Raw genomic sequence first — 17,823 nt, forward strand, 5'->3', positions numbered from 1 at the left:
ATAACCTAGAACAGCAAGGTTTCTGCATGTTTCCCCACGGTGAATAATCGCCCACTTCCCAAAACGTGCCAGACAGAGTATTTGTTAAAGGGGAAACACTGATACCTGCAGCTTCACATACGTCTGGCAACATGTAAGAGATATTTTGGATCATTGAGTCAGCTCCTGGCAGGGGGATGTTAAAGAGCCGACGATGAGCAAGGTGGTCCCAGCCTCCGAGCAGTCACAGGACACAGAGAGAGGCAGCTGCGTAGGCAAATCCGTGCAGAACCTCGAGACCGCACCGTGCGGGGAGGACCCCAGGGGGAACCAGCTGGCTCTTGGAGCTCCGTGACATGCTCATCAAAGGAGAGCATGTGAGGCCCAGGGCCTCAGATCAGCGGAAGTTGGTCTGATGGAGATTTCAGATGCAAAAGCTGAGCAATAGCAGCCGCACACCTCAGGTCTGGGGAACCAGCCAGGGTGCAGGGTGGTAGGAAGGAAGCAGAGAGGCGGTGTCTGATTTGTTTTTAGGGAAGAATGTGGGGGGTGGGGGCTGCAGGCGAGGGAGTAGGAGCAGAGATCCACGGGAGTGGGCCCACGCGTTCACTGAGTGTGGGCTGCCTGCCACACCGGTGTCACAGTGAGCAAGAGGATTGGTCATCCCGGTGCCGCCCAGCTGACGGGTCGTGCGCCGTCTGTCTGCCCATAAGCCTGCCGACCACACTGGTCTTTTACGACACCCGCTGCTTTCTCCCTCCTTACGCTATCACATTTCAACTTTCTAATGCTAGGAAGCTGCTGTGTTCCTTCCCCCTCAGATCAGGTGAGAACCTAAAGAACTTTCTCTAGAGATGAAACTGAGAAAAGAAACCACATCATGTCTAGTCTTTGCGTCCCCCATCGCTGACACAGTGTTGCGAATATCCTAAGCTTTTCATCTTTCGATGAGTCGCTGAGATATTCAGGAAGTAAAATGCACAGGGACGGGTGCGCTCTGGCACGGGGTGCACGTGAGAAATGGGGAGGGCTGGGGTGGCTCCAGGGTCCCCTGGTAGCAGTGACGGTGATCTTGTCACCTGAGACAGGAGACAGGACAAAGGAGACAGGAGAGGCCAGGCGAGAGGACAGGTCGTGTCTCACACTGAGTCCGAGTTGTCTGTGGTGCCGCCAATGCGCTGCTTACTCTTCAAAAGCTTCGCATAGAATCTACATGAACTTTGACTCACGGGGAGGAATACAACCAGAATTGTTCCGATGCTGAGAAATAAGTTGGCTAGCCCCACGGGCCCAAACTCACAGTGTTTGGAAAACTACTCAGAGCACGCCTCCCTAGGTCTGTATTCGAAACATACCCGTTTTGGATTTATTTTTAGTTGCTCCATGAAGCATCAAGGGACCAAAGAAACGGTAACTGATAACTTCTGTCGGTAATATCAGTCAGAGAATTAAAAAGGTCACAGGATAGAATTAATACGGCGAGGGGAGGGAATTTAAAAAAGGAAAAAACAAAACGACCAGAAGGAAGACAGGAGTCATAAAAAGAGTTTTTAAGCTCTTTGATTTCTTTGGATAACATGGTGGGTTTTTCTTGGTTTGTCTGTTTATTTGCCTGTAATCCAGGCACCTCCTTTTAGTTGGAATTCCTTTTGTAAATTGTCTTATTTGACAGCCTAAATTCATAATAATGCAAGTTTTCACTTAGGATCGTACAGTTAATATATTATTAAAAATAAGCCTTAAATAAATTTGATTCCTCTGCTATTTAAAGTTCATTGATCTCTTCGTTGGGTTCTGTGATAAACAATCTTAAATGTTTATCTTCACAGTGCAAAAACAACCATGTAGACCTCTTCGGCTTTTTTACGGCTTTTTTTTTATTCTTTTGGGCAGAAGCAGGAAGGTTTTGTGAGACATATTATTACAACACTTGTAAGTCTGTCAAAGTACGAGTTACGTAAAAGACTTAACTGTGCGTTGTGCTGCGTTTGAACCGGAATTGTGAATGTGTCTGTGTGCAGTGTTTTTGCAGCGAGAATGCATTTTACAGAAAAAACAACACCCTTTAAGGCGTTTTCCTCGCCATGTCAGCCCTCTGCAAGCAGAGGGGGGCCTTCTGAAGTGAGAGGGGGAGGTGGGGCCCATTTCATTTTTTATGCACGTGAGCGGAGAGGGCTTGAGGTTATTAGTTGAAACCGAGTAACCTTTCCAGGCTTTCATCTCTTTCTTTTCAAATTTGAATATGAAAAGCATATTCAAGTCAAAGACCATCACTTTAATGACATTTGGCAGTCATTTGATTTATTAGGTTTTAGAAAAAATTTTCCTTTAAATATTTCATCATACTATGCTAATCCTAGTAATATTGCCAGCTGCAGCCTTGTACCTGTATTAGTGGAGACAGAATGGTGTGGAATTTTCTCTGTCATCCTAGTAAAATTTCCATGAGTCTACTGAATAATAAAATAACCTTATTGAAATATTCAGATTTGGGTTTTTAGTTAAAGTGTCTTAGAATACATAATAAAAGGAAATGTCTTTTGGAAGAAGGGGGTAAAATTACTTCATCAAATATTGAGGGGGTTGGACAGCGAAGGAAATTGTTCTTTGTGAGAGTATTTTAACAGGGGGACACTTGTGCTTTTCAGTTTGGTTAATTACCTTATATGCTTTGAAATATCTAGGTAATTCACCATGGTAAATTTACACACTGATCTGTATTTAACAGTGAATTTCTAAAAGTTGGTCGTATAAGCAAGGTTAATGTTCAGGATGTTCTAATTATGATTTGAAGTTATGTAATCTCCAGCAGCGTGCCTCTGAGTACAATAAAGCGGAATAAAGAAGTCCCCCTTTCTTAAAAACTGTAAAAACAAGCACGTAACCGAGGCGTCACCTTGACGTGATCTCGTTTTGGAGTCATTGTCTATTATTGGTTTTAAATCATTCCCAAGGAGACACGCGTGACCTCTAAGCAACGTATGTGACACCGAAGCCCATTAAGTTAGAATCGAAGAGCAAACGGCCCTGTCCAACAAATACATATTTTAGTTGCTAATTCTGTGAAAACGAAATAAAAAATTGTGAGAACACACGTTAAATTAGATAAAAAACTTGTTTCTTCTGTTTGAAAACTACTTCATGAACTGGGACAGGCTCTGCTCTGGTTCATCTGGATTCATAGAGCTGCGTGTATTAGCACGGGAGCTATAAAGTGTTCGGCAGGCTTTGATCTCCAAATAACCCAGACTTTCCTGGGCGCTGCAGATTAAAAAACAGCAGCATCAACACAAACGTCCTTACACAGTGTAAACCAAGGCCAAGGGAAGCTTGTCATTCTGAGAGCACAAATGAAGATCTCATAATCTCCCCTCCTGGCGGACCACCGGTGGGGCGTCTGTAGCCCCACGTGCAAACCAGGAGACTCTGGCCCGACGCCGTTAACGTCAAACTCTGGGGCTTTGGCATCCCACCCCGCCTCCCTCTGTCGGGAATCCTCTATCTCGTGCAACTAAACAGTAGCGTGTGGTGCCTTCCAAAAGAGAACACCGTAGGCCTTCGTGCTGTCTTGAAAGTTGATAGTGAGAAAAAGTAAAGGGCTTTTTATTCATTTGTTATATTCGTTTCTTTGTTGGGCTGTTGTTTTTTTTAACAGACGTCAGAGAGGATTCGGATCGAGATCATAGCCCTGAGCCTCAGTGACTCCCGGGTGACGGCGGACGACACCATCCGGCGGCTCTTCGTGGAGTGCAGGTTCTACAGCCTCCCGGCCGAGGAGACCCCCGTGTCCCTGCCCAAGCCCAAGCGTGGGCAGTGGGTCTACTTCAACTTCAGCCACGGTGCGTGGGGCTGCAGACGGGCCGAAGGACAGGGAAAAAGCACGCTTCTCTCCTCGCCCTAGAAAGCCCCCGAGTCTTGTCAGAGTAGATGGGAGAAGTCACGCCTGGGCATAAGGGTAAAGATATTGAGATAGGATTGAAGGAGATTTTGAAACAATGCTGAATTAAGATAAAAACAGTGGGGAAACCATGGTTCTGAATGTACCTGCCGGCTCACAGTACCATTTTTTTTAAAATGCCACCTAGAACTACAGTTGAATTTAATAGAAAAGCACGCTATTTCAAAGGAGGGAAATATAGTAGTTTATTAATCATGGGGATTGAACGATTCAGGGGCCTAATTTTTCCCCCACCTTTCTGATCGACACGGTCACATAGGTGTTTTAGAACAGATGCCTGCATCTCACCGGGTGTCAGGTGTTCGGGACGATGATCTGGTGACATAGCTCTTCCCACACGTCCGTTTTCAGCAGCAGGCAGGCTCCCTCTGAATCTAGGGCTTTCTCCATCAGCTAATTGGCATGCAGGTCTCCTGGACCAGCATGGCCCCAACAGGCAGTGTTACAAATGTGTGTGAGCACTCTTTTCTCAGCTGGCATGTTGAGAAGTGTGTTTACTGCTTCGGACAGTGATGACAGGAGTCATGAGGATCGAGATACCTGGTCTACTCTTCCCTGTAAACACAATTCTCACTACTTTACATGGACTCAGCAAGATGTTGAAATTGCGCGGTTCTGTTTTCTTACTTATTGAATATTGTGCTCTCTGAGATCCATTCCAGCTCAAACACTGTAATTCTATCAGAGCAGGTAGGTTGAGTGATCACATGAGAAGTAAGTAGTGTGGTCAGGGCAAAATTCCAATCCTTCCTTCCTTTCATCGACTTGGTACGACAGAAGCATTTCCAAAAATATTTTCCCAGGCTTCCTGTAGATGTTTTCACTGCAAAGTACCAGAAAAGTAAACCGTATCAAAATATTATTAGAAATGAAAGAACTGTTTAGTCAACTCATTTTAACGAAGATACTCCCAAGAAAAGTGACAGACTCCTCTGGTTTCTGTGTAGTTCTTTGTAAAGGCCAGCAGCGGAGTTTCGTTGGACTGGGAACAAAACTGCGTTTTAGAAATTGATTGTACGTTGAAAAACTGGGCCCGGCCCCAGAGCAGATGTTTCCATTTGCCAAAGGAGCAGCGCAAAGCATCCTTGGGCGAGACCAGAGATACATGCTCGCGGCTCCTGAATTTTTGCCCATTTTTACTTGGTGGCCTGGGTCTGTGCAGGGCTTTTGCTTGGTTGGTTGGTTGGCCCTGGTTCTGTTTTTGTGTGTTTGGTTTCCTTCTTTTACTGCAAGGGACCCCACTGTCTAATTGGTGTTTTCAGAATTGCTGATTTCTCTGAATTGGCTATACGATATCAACAAGAAAGTCAGTAACCTATTAGAAATGCATTCAGTCTGGTGTTCATCTTTCCTCATCTCTTCCTACCTACTGAGAGTTGACTATGGAGAATTTTTAAGATTAATTGAGGGGCGAGGAATGTAGTTTGTGCTTAAAAGCAAAAAGTGCTGTTTTATTTCTGCTCTAGCTGGAGAAATGAAGTCCTAGGTCATCATCAAACTTAAGAAATAATTAATATTAACCTTGTAGGTTTTATTTTATTTTTCACTGAAGTATGACACAGTGAAAATGTTTAAAGTGTTAATTTACCTGCCTTCATTGCAGGGGAACCCCCCTGAATCATTGGTGAATAAGGAACCAATCTAATCAAATTATTGTCATGATTTACCATTCAGTCGTTACTTGTTATAAAAGATCAGTACAATGTACACTTGCATCTTCCGAATCTTACACAGTGACGATGAAAGTAAGTTCATTTCCAAACCGACGTTTAAACTCTCGCGGGGAGCTTCGAAGGACAGTCACTGTGTGCTCCTATCTGAGCACCATGCGGTGACGACGCTTTATGACTTGAACCTACCCATTCAAAGGGGGCCGCGCACAGAGGCCCAAGGCAGGCGCACACAAGTAGAGGTTGAGACCACTGGTCCCCAGGATTGTTCAAAACCTAGCTCGGTCTGTAGTAAGAGGTGTTAAGACCGGCTTCACTTCCACAAACCAGATCATCTTCTTTGGGTTACTAACACTGAAAACACACGGCTAGGCAGTAGTAGCAAAAACAGAACAATCATATTGGGTTTGAAAATTCTGAGAAGGTAAAAAAAAAAGTTCAAAAGAGGGTTAATGGTGGGTGAGAAGAGTGTTGTGTGAGGAACTGACCGTGGGGAGAGAAAAGGCGGGGCTTTTGTGAGACTTCCACAGAGCGAGGTCCTTCGCCTCTGAGCGTGGAGAGCCTGTCTGGTGGGACGATTGGAGTTTTACCTGGGGTGGGAGAAGGCTGCAGAACTCCAGGCTGTGTTGCTAAGGAGAGAGAGACTTGGCCGAGAGAAGATGGCAGGACGCCACTCCAACACAGTAGTTTTCTGGGGTGGAGGCCGTCAACGCCTCACAGTGGAACCGTCCGCACTCCCCCCCACCCGCCCCCACAAGAGCCAGGGCCGTGTTCTTAATGGCAGACCTTTCAGAGCCAACTCAAGTATGGACCGTTGGAGTGCCGGCTTGTATCTCTTTGAGACAGATGCCTTCAGTGAGCTTATGTCCGGTTCTAGCAAGTCCTAAACAAATGTGACTTCTGATGAAAATGAAAGGCAAATAGCTCACCTTTGGGGAGTCCTGATATTTCTCATAACCACCAGAGTTGCTTTTCAGAGGATGTGTCTGCACTTTTGGAGTTGCAGGCCCTTTTCCATCAAGTTTCAGAGGACAAAACGGATGTCCTTAGGGCCGAGACCTAATCAGAAGTGGCCACTGCGCTTCTTACCACGTGTTCAGCACGGTGCGGCTAGTTCCGGCCCCCACTCAAAACCAGGCAGAGGAACACTGGGCTTGCCCGCATGCTCAGTGCGTGGGTCCTGACCAGCAACAGCGCTTGGAAAGATGTTAGAAATGCAGGTTCTCAGGCCCCACCCTGGGGCTGCTGAGTCAGAGACTGGGGTGACCTCAGCAACCCGCACCTTAGCACGCCCTCCAGAGCTTTTGGAACCCCTGGGCTGTGTCCGCATGGCCAGGCCAGGCCGGTTTGTACAAGCAGGCGAGCCGAGCTCTCGTTTCGTGTACCTTTGGAGAAGCTTATTGAGTAGCCTGAGTTCTTTCAAAAGGAAGTTTTTCAAAATGTTCAGCCAAGAGAGTTATGTAAGGCGCCTGGACCAGGGTTTGTAAGCGCGCCGCGCTCCCTTTAGGAAGGGTGAGCGGAGGACAACGTCCCTTGCGTGGCGAGGACACGCGCTCCACGGGCTCTGACACTACTGTCCTTGCCAAACCGCGGGGCTGCGGCTCACTCAGCAGCAGGGCCTGGGCCCCAGCAGAGGAAAGGAGGAGGTGCAGCGCGGGGGGGGGGGGGGGTGCGGAGGAGGCGGCTCTGGAGACTTCGGCGACCCGCGTGCTCAGGCACACTCACTCATGACGAATGGCGCTGTGCGGCGGGCGCTGCGCAGAGAGTTGCCGCCCGGGGTTCATCTCCCATCGCCGACGCCGTCCTGCGCAGATTCCTGCCTCCCGCCTCCTGCGCCCACCTCGGTGCCGGCACGTCTTCTCCCCCCAGTTAGTGTTCGCTCATCGTAGCCAAATGGTGAGATTATCTGCTAGTGTCAGAACGGAGTCTGAACGAGGACTGTCCTGGGAAATGTTCTCGGGCCGAAGTGGATCTGCTCCCCGGGGAGCTTGGCCTTGGCACTGCCAGTGGGCCGTTCGGTCACAGTCTGCTGCTGATCAGGGCTGGCCTCTGAGTTGAGATCTGGCCCCAGGGGCACCTTTGCCTCCCAGGTAGCATCTGAAAAAGAAATGTCTTCAGAAGCTGGGACATGGCTGAAAGGCTGCCGAGTGGAGAAAAAAAGTGATCAGGGTGAGAACCCGTGTGCTCACACTCGGGGGTGCCGTTTCCCCCAGTGCAGGTGGTCGCGCACAGCTGCAGGGGGCCTCGGGCTCCTTCCTGGTGGGGGCGGCGCACCCGTCTGGTCCCCGTCCTCAGCTAGGTCCGGTAGGTGCTCCTGCAGGGCAGCACATGCGCTTAGAAGCCAGAGCCGCTTCACCCTGAAAACCCCGCCTCCTTCCTCCGCCACGTTGCTCGGCAAATGGCAACCTGCGCGTTCCCTCCAGCCCGCACTGCAGAGGCCTCTTTCACTGCGAGCAGTGGGAGCGGAGGAGGATTAAATTACCGGGGCTGTCAGGGAGGACAAGCTCCCTGCCGTACACTATCACTGTCACTGGCTTCGTGGGCGAAAGGAAACGCAGTAAATCCCCCAAATGCAAAGCAATCGAGACCCTGGCTTTCCTGTCGTGACTGCCAGCGCCACTCACAGGCAGTTACAGTGGCAGCCCTCTTGGGTGGTGCTTGCGTCCTTTCTGACGGAGCGCACGGAAGCCTGCCAAGGACTGGGCACCAAGTCTCGGGCCTGCTGGGGGGCTTTCTTCCCCGGGTGGTATGCTCTAGACAGGCGTCGATGCTGGTCCAGAAGGGGACAGATGTAGCGAATTCCTCAGTGACTTCCTGTGTGGCCTTGTTTCTTTGTCTTTGGTACAGTGATCTACGTGGATAAAGAGAACAACCAGGCGAAGAGAGACGTCCTAAAAGCTATACTGCAAAAACAAGACATGCCCCACAGAAGGTACCGGTCAGCCTTCTACATTCTCTGACGGGTTGGAAGCAGATCTGTAGCATGGCGGGGGCAGAAAACGCAGGGCCAGGAGCCAGGAGTCAGAGTGACCGCCCTGGGTCTCCCCCCAGGAAATGCAGTCACCCTGCCTGCCGCACAGGCTACCCGCACAGGTCCTGCGATGCCCCCAAAACCAAAAGACTGTCCGTACACGTGACTAAGGAGCCTTCCTGTGCCTGCAGGGAGGGGCCCTTTGGTGCCAAAAGGCGTGGGTGCAAACCCCCGCCCCATCACTTACTAGGCATCTGACCTGGGACAAGTTCGGTGCCCCCGGTTCCTCCTCTGTGAGACAGGGAACCGTGCCGACGAGGACGTTGTAGAGATCACAGAGTGTAAGCGCCGCGGAGAGACCGGCGCTGACGGCACTTAAGTGCATGGCAAGTGTTAGTTGCAGTCAGTGTAAGGAGTAGTAATGTTAATGTTATTATTTTAATAGCTCATCAGCCTTTCACACTAATATTTATTTTACTGTCACAGTATAGTAATTCATCATTTAACGTTTTTTTAAAGCATGGTGAGGGGCGAACTCCAACAGGACACTTTGCAATTCTGGTTCAATAGAGAAATTATGCACTTTTGAAAAACGAAAAACCTGATCTCAGTGACTTTACACATTCGTGTGAACTGCCACCCATGCAGTTTGAGGACTCTCAGTACTGGCCGTGAATCCCTGAGCTGGCCCCCCGTCCCTGGCAGGTCTGGGGGACCCTCCCTCTAAGTACCTTGTGGCCCAAAGATGGCTCAGCCTCTCACTGCCTTGGAAACAGAGCTTCCCCCACTCCCTGAGAGAGACTCGGGCTCTCTCCTGCCCTAGAGCTCACGAAGTGTGGGTTAAAGACCTATTTTTCAAAAGCTTCCACACTAGCATTTCTTCCTGTTTCAAGAGGGGAGACTGGAATTCTCAGCTCTTAGGCTCTGAGAGTAGCTTTTCGTTATCTCCTTGAAATGCACGCATCATTCCTGCCGACGCCCTGTGAGCTGGCCGCGGGCCCTGTTTGTCCCCGGGTGGCGGAGAATCACTCAAGTTTACCTCATTTCCTTGGTGTGTATCAGCTTCTGCCAAGGCCCCTTCACACACCACCAGCCACCAGAGCTCTCCCGGGCGGGGCAGGAAGGACTGCGCAGCACAGACCTGTCGTCCACTGCCCTGCGGCCACACACCAGGTTGTCTCTGCCCAGGACTGACCTCTGGCCCCGGGGCCGAGCCCTGCTCTGGGCCGGCCTGTCTGTCCAGCCGTGTTCGTCCACCTCCATGTTCACTGTATAACTAGGGTGTTAGTGCACACTCGAAGTCACACTCCTTGATGGCGAAATTCCATTTCCTCAAAAGTGCTTAATTTTAAAAGAATAGAGGCAGCTTTGATTTTAAACCTGCCTTTCCTCAAAAGATCTGCATGGTTGTACCAAAGTCGTTTTAAAATTAAAAAATCCACAGCGCCCCAAATCCCTTTGCACTGAGGGCCCGAATCCCGAATCACTGAGGGCCCCTGGGATTCAGAATCACTTTCGTTCGTGTAGGTTTTATCAAAATTCTCCTCTTATGAATTAAAGTGGAGGGTACTTTAAATATTTTATTTATTTATTTTTAGAGAGAGGGGAAGGGAAGGAGAAAGTGGGAGAGAAACATCAATGTGTGGTTGCCTCTCATGTGTCCCCTACTGGGGACTTGGCCTGCAACCCAGGCATGGGCCCTGACTGGGAATCGAACCAGCAACCCCTTGCTTCACAGGTACGTGCTCAATCCACTGAGCTACACCAGCCAGGGCGCGGAGGGTACTTTAAAATACTACAAATAAGCTCACTCATGTCACCGTAAATAGCACATTTTAACGAAAACTATTTTCCAAAACAAACAGTCCGAGGTAACTGTAGAGACTCCCTCGTAGTCATCATCGTTTCTCTAGAAGTCTCTGACTGGCTACAGAGACGCAAGGGCCCCTGTCCTTCCTGAGACGCCCTGAGAGAGGGATGGCAGGTGCCAAGTGATCGAGTCCGGGCTGATGACACCTTGGCGGCGTGCTCCTGGGACTGCCACGGGAGGGGATGCCCCTTCCCTCCCTTGCCAGGATTACTTTCTTACGGAAAAAATAAGGGGTTTACATTACATTTCCCACGGCCAGAATACAGTTGTTATTCCAGTGAAATGCCCAGAGGTCCCATTACTTGAAGCCCGTCCTGGTTTAGAAGAGTGCGCTCTCAGACGGCGGCCCCCCCCTCCCCCCGCAGTGTCGGCGCGCGCTCTCAGACGGCGGCCCCTCGTCCCTGGCGTGTGCAGGATGGCATACACTGTTCAATGAACTCTACAAAGGACCTTGGCCTCCTGCCCCATGCGACACTTGCAAATACACAATTGTCACTTTAAAAGGGACATCACACATTGAAACGAGACTTTAAAAAATGTTTATTTGAAGTCATAGTATTTTACGTGTCATACTAAATATTCACCTTCCCCACCCTGCACCCTTCACAATTCCTCTGTGAGCAGGTATTACCTTTGGCTGCAGCATAAGGGACTTCTGTGTCCTAACGGGGACTTTGTAATGGAGTAAGTGCTGAATACTTATTTTCAGCAAATTAAAGTATCGTCGTGTTTACCTGTGTGTTTGGAAAGGATATGATTTACGCATATTTTCCAAGGCCCAGGCACTGAGATTTTTATCTGAGAATGCTACCCAAGAAACAAGTTTCTTTTTTCACTTCTGATGTGGGATGGATGCATTTTGGAAATGGTTAAAATTGCAGTTTACAAGCATCCGTGGTCCGCACTGCGGTGCCAAGACGTGTCCAAAGAGCCTCGCTGCAAATTCCTGTCCTGTGGTTCATCCAAGTAAGCCTGGCCATGACACACGTCACTAACTCACATCAGCTCCGTCGAGCCGCACAGTTCGTGTCTGAAAGTAAAATGAGACTTGGGTGCTGCTGGTGTGTTGAGAGACTGATGAAGTAGAACGAATATCTCCTGTGTCTGCCGAGCGGAGCTACGACGCGTACGTGTACGTGCCGTGGTTCGGGAAGCCTGACCTCTCCGCCTCGTAGAACACACGCAGCAGCTCCGAAGTTGTGCGTTTCTGTAGAAGAGATTGTGTTTTTGTTGAAAAGGCTGCCCCAACTCCATGGCCTTGTTCACTGGCTCCGCTTAGCCCTACAAGTACAAGTGTCAGAGGGCCATCAGACAATGTGTGGCGGGGTGAGCATCTGCTCTGTCCCTGCCTCGTAACACCTTCCGGTTGGAGGGGTCCTGTCATCAAGGCTTAGAAAGTGGATTACGGTCCATTCACAGGCGTGGTGTGCTCTAATAATTCTAGTGATTCATATAACTTATCTAGCCTAATATCATTTTCTTTTTATTGGAATAATTGGGAATTTCAAGATTTCACCCACAGTGATAAAAGCCCTTTGGGGAGTTTTGTGTCCCGGTGAATTTCTGTGTCTCTTTCCTCCCCAGCATCCGCTTCACTGTGGTCAGCGACCCGCCGGAGGACGAGCAGGAGCTGGAGTGTGAGGACGTGGGCATTGCGAACGTCGACCTCGCGGAGGTGTTTCGGGAAGGGAGAGACATCGTGGAGCAAGACATCGATGGTACAGGCCGGGGCGCTGCTCCATCTGTAAATTAAATTTACTCTTTAAATTTATTTAATTATTTTTCAAGTACAGTTTTCTGTCTATTACTCCCATCCCATCCCACCCCCGTGCTCCCTCCCTCCCTCCCATTTCCACCTTTCTCTGTTGTTGTCCATGTATCCTTTATATATGTTCCTCTAAGTCCCTCCCCTATTTCCCCTGAAATTCCCTCCCCTCTCCCCTCTGGTCACTGGCAGCCTGTTCTCTATTTCAGTGTCTTTGGTTATATTTTGCTTGCTTGTTTGTTTTGTTGTTTAGCTTCCTGTTAAAGGTGAGATCATATGGTATTTGTCCTTCAACACCTGGCTTATTTCACTCAGCATAATGCTTTCCAGTTCCATCCATGTTGTTGCAAAAGGTAGGAGCTCCTTCTTTCTTTCTGCAGCATAAAATTCCATTGTGTATATGTACCATAGTTTTTTGATCCATTCATTTACTGACGGGCACCTAGGTTGCTTCCAACTCTTGGCTATTGTAAATTGTGCTGCTATGAACATTGGGGTGCATAGGTTCTTTGGGATTGGTGTTTTAGGGTTCTTAGGATACAATCCCAGCAGTGGAATTGCTGGGTCAAAAGGCAAGTCCAATTTTAGTTTTCTGAGAAAATTCCATACTGTTTTCCATAATGGTTGTACCAGTCTGCAATCCCACCAACAGTGGACCAGAGTCCCCTTTTCCCCACACCCTCTCCAACATTTGTTGTTTATTGCTTTGTTTATGATAGCCATTCTCACCGGTGTAAAGTGGTATCTCATTGTAGTTTTAATTTGCATCTCTCTGATAGCTAGTGATATTGAGCATCTTTTCATGTGTCTCTGGATCCTCTGTATGTCCTCCTTGCAGAAGTGTCTGTTCAAGTCCTTTCCCCATTTTTTAATTGGGTTAGTTGTCTTCTTAGAGTGAAGTCGTGTGAGTTCTTTGTATATTTTGGAGATTAAACCTTTGTCTGAGGTATCATTGCCAAATATGTTCTCCCATACAGTTGGTTGTCTTTTTATTTTAATGCTGTTTTCTTTAGCTGCGCAGAAGCTTTTTATTTTGATGAGATTCCATTTGTTTCTTCTTTCCTTTATATTTCTTGCTCTAGGGGACATATCAGTAAAAATGTTGCTGCATGAAATATCTGATATTTTCCTGCCAGTGTTCTCCTCTAGGACTTTAATGGTGTCACGGCTTATATTTAAGTCTTTTATCCACCTTGAATTTATTTTGGTGTATGGTGTAAGTTGGTGCTCGAGTTTTATTTTTTTGCACGTAGCTTTCCAGTTCTCCCAACACCATTTGTTGAAGAGGCTATCTTCACCCCATTTTATGTTACTGCCCCCTTTGTCAAATATTAATTGACTATAAAGAGTTGGGTTTATTTCTGGGCTCTCTGTTCTGTTCCATTGGTCTATGTGCCTGTTGTTAGGCCAGAACCAGGCTGTTTTGATTACAGTGGCTTTGTAATACAGTTTGATATCAGGTATTGTGATCCCTCCTGCTTTGTTCTTTCTCAACATCGCAGCTGCTATTCGGGGTCGTTTATGGTTCCATATAAATTTTTGAAGTGTTTGTTCTATGTCTGTGAAATATGCCATTGGTACTTTAATAGGTATTGCATTGAATCTGTAAATTGCTTTGGGTAGAATGGACATTTTGATGATGTTAATTCTTCCAATCCATGAACACGGTATACTGAAACCCAGACTCTTGACTAACACCTTCTCTTGCTGGCTGTGAGGGCCGTGAGCCCCACACTAGCTGGATTCTCTGCAACACGGGCGGGCGTTTTGTGGAAGCTGGAAGTCTCTCCCTGCGTCCCTACTGCCTCCTCCCCCTCTGTCTTCCTTTGGATCAACGGTAATTTTTTAAAAATTAGTTGTGTTTCACAAGGAATGATTTATTTTGTACATATTGGGGGGACATGGGACAAATTGGGCCACTGGGCGTCTTCGTGCTGTTTATGGGGGCCTCTTGCTGTCAAGCTGCCTTTCAGCCAAGGCCTGTCCCTGCAAGGGGCATTTCGGGGCCTTCGCAAGGTTTCCCTTCAGTTCAGGGTGCAGCTGGGCGACAGAGGCCCAGTGGTCACCTATTGCCCCAACCCAGGGAGGACGGAGACTGCTGACGCCTGCGCCCTGCTGGATCTCACTGGGTTTGAGGCCCAGTGAGCCTTAACTTCTGCCCTCGCTTCTGGGAGGACGTATGTGGAACGTGCTGAAGAAATTGTTCTTTGGGAATCAGGCTCCCCAAAATCATTACCAGGGTGGCCTGACCTCTCCACACTACATGGACAAATGAGGCTGAGTCCCAGTCTCATTTGTTAAGTTAGCAGAGCCATCTCTGGAAAAACGTACACGTTGGTTTACTCATTTATCTGTGCATTAAATGCCAATTAACTAAGCACCTAAGCACCAGGCACACAGCCCAGCCATGGTTTGTATGTCAGGCTGCTCTGTGTGTGTGTGTGTGTCAAGTGCTCAGGAGCCAAGCCCTGCCTGGTGTGGCTCAGAGGGTTGGGCAACGTCCTGCAAACTACAAGGTCATTGGTTCGATTCCCACTCAGGGCATATGCCTGGGTTGCAGGCCAGGTCCCAGCTGTGGGCACACGAGAGGCAGCCAATTAACGCTTCTGTAGCACATCGACATTTCTCTTCCTCTCTTTCTCCCTCCCGTCCCCTCTCTGTAAAAATAAATTAAAAATCTTCCTTTGAAAAGTGCTCAAAAGTCATGATCAAGCCAAGTAAGTAATCAAACTAGATCAAATACCCAAATTGGAAACCTGTCCTGAGAAATTTTGATAAACTAGGCATATCTAGTTACAAGACCGTTGGTCAGAACTTTGGCAGCCACAGAAGAAAATGGTGAACGAGTTAAAATACTAACCCGAACCACCCCAGTAAAGACCCCCAGGACCAAGAGGGTCTGACAGAAATGACCAAAATTATAGGTGTTTTTAGTCGTAATCTCCTCTGCGGGCGGTTCTGGTCAGCAACCCACGTTCTCGCTGTGCAAGACAGCAGGTGGTCGCGTGGTCTGGCCTCGACAGCCGCCTGGCCCTGTGATGGAAAGTCGCACTATTGAGCGCTGCTCAGCCTAGGATGCGGGTGCCCTGCAGCGCCCCTTCAGTTCCTTTCTCCCCCCAAGTCTTTGTATCCCAAGCTCTGTTTGGAGGTTCACACACACACACACCCTACATGTTAAAAAGTTCAAGTAAAACCACAAGGAACACGAACCGCAAACTACACAGACTCACACGCTATCAGACTCACGGAGTCCAGGATTCTGGCCTTGAGTCACACTAGCGAGTGTCCGTGTGCACAGAGGCGTGTCGCAGGTTCCGAGTCCGCCTGCCACCTGCTGCCCTCAGGGCTCAGAGGGCCCGGTGCTCTCACCCAGCAGCCCCCTCTGGTCCGCCACCGGAGCAGCGGCCCCCCCAGGGCAGCCCCCACAGAACCCTCTGCTCTCCTCACTCCTCCCGACTCTGCCGTTTTCGCTTTTCCTACTTTCTCACTGAATGCAATGCTCTCCTTGGGAAGACGGTCGCCAGTCCCAGTTAGGACCGGGTCACTTCTCTGCAGTAGTTAGAGCGGAGTCTTCTTGGTTGTGTCTCAGTCCCTTCCAGACACACACTTCTCTCCAGCTTAGAAACGCAGACTCAGTGTGTATGGGGAGGGGTCGTGTGGCCTTGCCACTAGGCAGACGTCATTAGCTCCTTGAGCAAAACGTGCCCCAAACAGGCCACCTATCTAAAAGGCGTGTCTGTGTACACACGCAGCCGCTTCAGTTTTGAGGTTTCTGAGATGCCAGTGGACTTCGGACTTTTGTAAAAGTACTTTCATCTTTGTAACTACTATTTCAGCCGCCCTGCCTGAATAGAAATCAGTTGAGTGATAGGAACGTTTTTCTGCTCCTCTCTCCCTAGTGCTGGATGCCCGAGCGGGCGGCGGAAGAATCGGCCGGCTCCGGGTAACGGTCGAAGCGCTGCAGGCCCTCCGGTCTGTGTACAGAGACGACCTGGAGGCGTGAGAGGCTGCTCCGGCGCGCCTCCTGTTCCGGAGTCAACGCCCCGTGACAGCCCCCGGACGAGCAGTGTGTGGTGCCTCCGGTGCACACGATCTGCAGGTCGTGGGGAGCGGGGAGGCCTGGGGCTGGGGCGTCCCTTTTTGGGGTTCCCTTTCACTTGTGTGTTTTTCTGTCCCCGCCTTCCCGCACCCGCCACCCCTCAGGATTCCAGGGTCCCGCAGGGGGAACACCTGCTCCGCAATTTACACGTGCGCGGTAGTGTGAGGAAGTTCTCTTGCATTGTCAACACTTTCTTAGGAAGCACTGAAATGCAGGTCCCATTTTTCTTTTTAATAAGCCAACAGCATCCATCTTCGAAAACCTATGAAAAAGAAATACTTTTGTGTTATTCCTCATCATCCCAGTAAGTGGAATGCCTGTGATTAGCCTCATTAGGAGTTTTATACTGTGAAGATTTTATTAGAAGCCATATATGAAAATTACTTGGATTAATGTGTTAATCCTCCTCTTTAAAATGCTAATATCCATTTTATGCACATTACAGCTCAGTGTGCATTTTCATTGATGCCTGCAGTTGCTATCAATTAAATATAAAGAATGAGACTTGGCACCAACTTACTAAATTACTGCACATTTCTGCATTTTCTTCCTTCTTCAAAATTGCAGTTCTTCCTGTTTGTACTATTTTCATGGATTTGTGATGGTGATGTGGATAATGGGAGCCAGGAATGTGGGGACAGTGTATAAAGGGGAGACAGATACAAGTATGTGCAAACTTTATAGTTCAGAAACTGAGCTCTGGACAGAGAAAGAACTTAGTAAAAGTGTGGCTCAAGATGATATGCTCCGTTAGACCCGAAAGGGGTATCTTTCTATCACCTTTTAAATGTACATCAAGCTCGTACAATGCTGGGTGTATCTGGATAACCAGATCCTCAAAAAGCCGCTCAGAAAGTTAATTTTCTAGCTTTCGCCGGATCTCGCTGGAGGATTTAATTGATATTTTTAATGGAGCCGTGAATCAGCACTGTGAAGGAATTGTCTCTGGAGGTCTGGGCTATAATGCATTTCATTTTTTAATTTACTTTTTTATTTGTCATTTTCTTCAAAGGATTTTTATAGGCTGCGGGTTTTCACTGTTTGCAAACAGGCTATGTTCCTTCCTAAGCATATGTAAAGTATTCAGGAAGATAAGTAATTTATTAAAATCTACCTAATTTGCCGTGATATATTAAATCTCTGCTTCAGTGAGCACAGACCGTTTCATTTAGAGAATTAGGCATTCCCTCTTTGTGTGATTAAAGCTCTGGAAAATGAGTTCTTTGCTCCTATTTGTGAACATTCAAAGCTCGCTAATGGCAAGAAGATGGAATAGATTATGAGACAATTTATTACAGTTCAGCAGAGAAAAAAACGCAGCTACAATGCAGAAATGCAAGTATGAATATCTGCGTATGGTCTGGGCCGTCTGTGCTCTAGCGGCTTCAGAAACCACCCCCGTCTCCGGGAGGCTTTGAAGCGGCCTGCTCGGCGTTCCTGTGTTGGTGTGCCTCGGGGGGCGGCCGAGCACGGTCCGGTCAGGGAAATCTCCCAGTTCCGTTTCTGCCCCC

General features: G+C 48.4%; 1 protein-coding gene across 2 annotated transcripts in view; it reads left to right on the forward strand.

Moving 5' to 3' along the window:
- RPGRIP1L (RPGRIP1 like) overlaps positions 1-17,530 on the forward strand; it is an 83,756-nt gene extending 66,226 nt beyond the window's left edge. For both annotated transcript variants that reach the window (XM_037066302.1, XM_037066303.1), the window contains 4 exons: positions 3,635-3,818; positions 8,455-8,539; positions 12,033-12,166; positions 16,113-17,530. In XM_037066302.1, the coding sequence (XP_036922197.1) occupies positions 3,635-3,818; positions 8,455-8,539; positions 12,033-12,166; positions 16,113-16,216 (507 nt within the window). In that variant the 3' untranslated portion in view covers positions 16,217-17,530. The remainder of the gene's footprint in view (positions 1-3,634; positions 3,819-8,454; positions 8,540-12,032; positions 12,167-16,112) is intronic.
- Positions 17,531-17,823: the final 293 nt, after the last annotated feature.

Source organism: Sturnira hondurensis, unplaced genomic scaffold (assembly GCF_014824575.4).
Source record: "Sturnira hondurensis isolate 20B ecotype Veracruz unplaced genomic scaffold, ASM1482457v3 Scaffold0016617, whole genome shotgun sequence".
Classification (NCBI taxonomy): Eukaryota; Metazoa; Chordata; class Mammalia; order Chiroptera; family Phyllostomidae; genus Sturnira; species Sturnira hondurensis.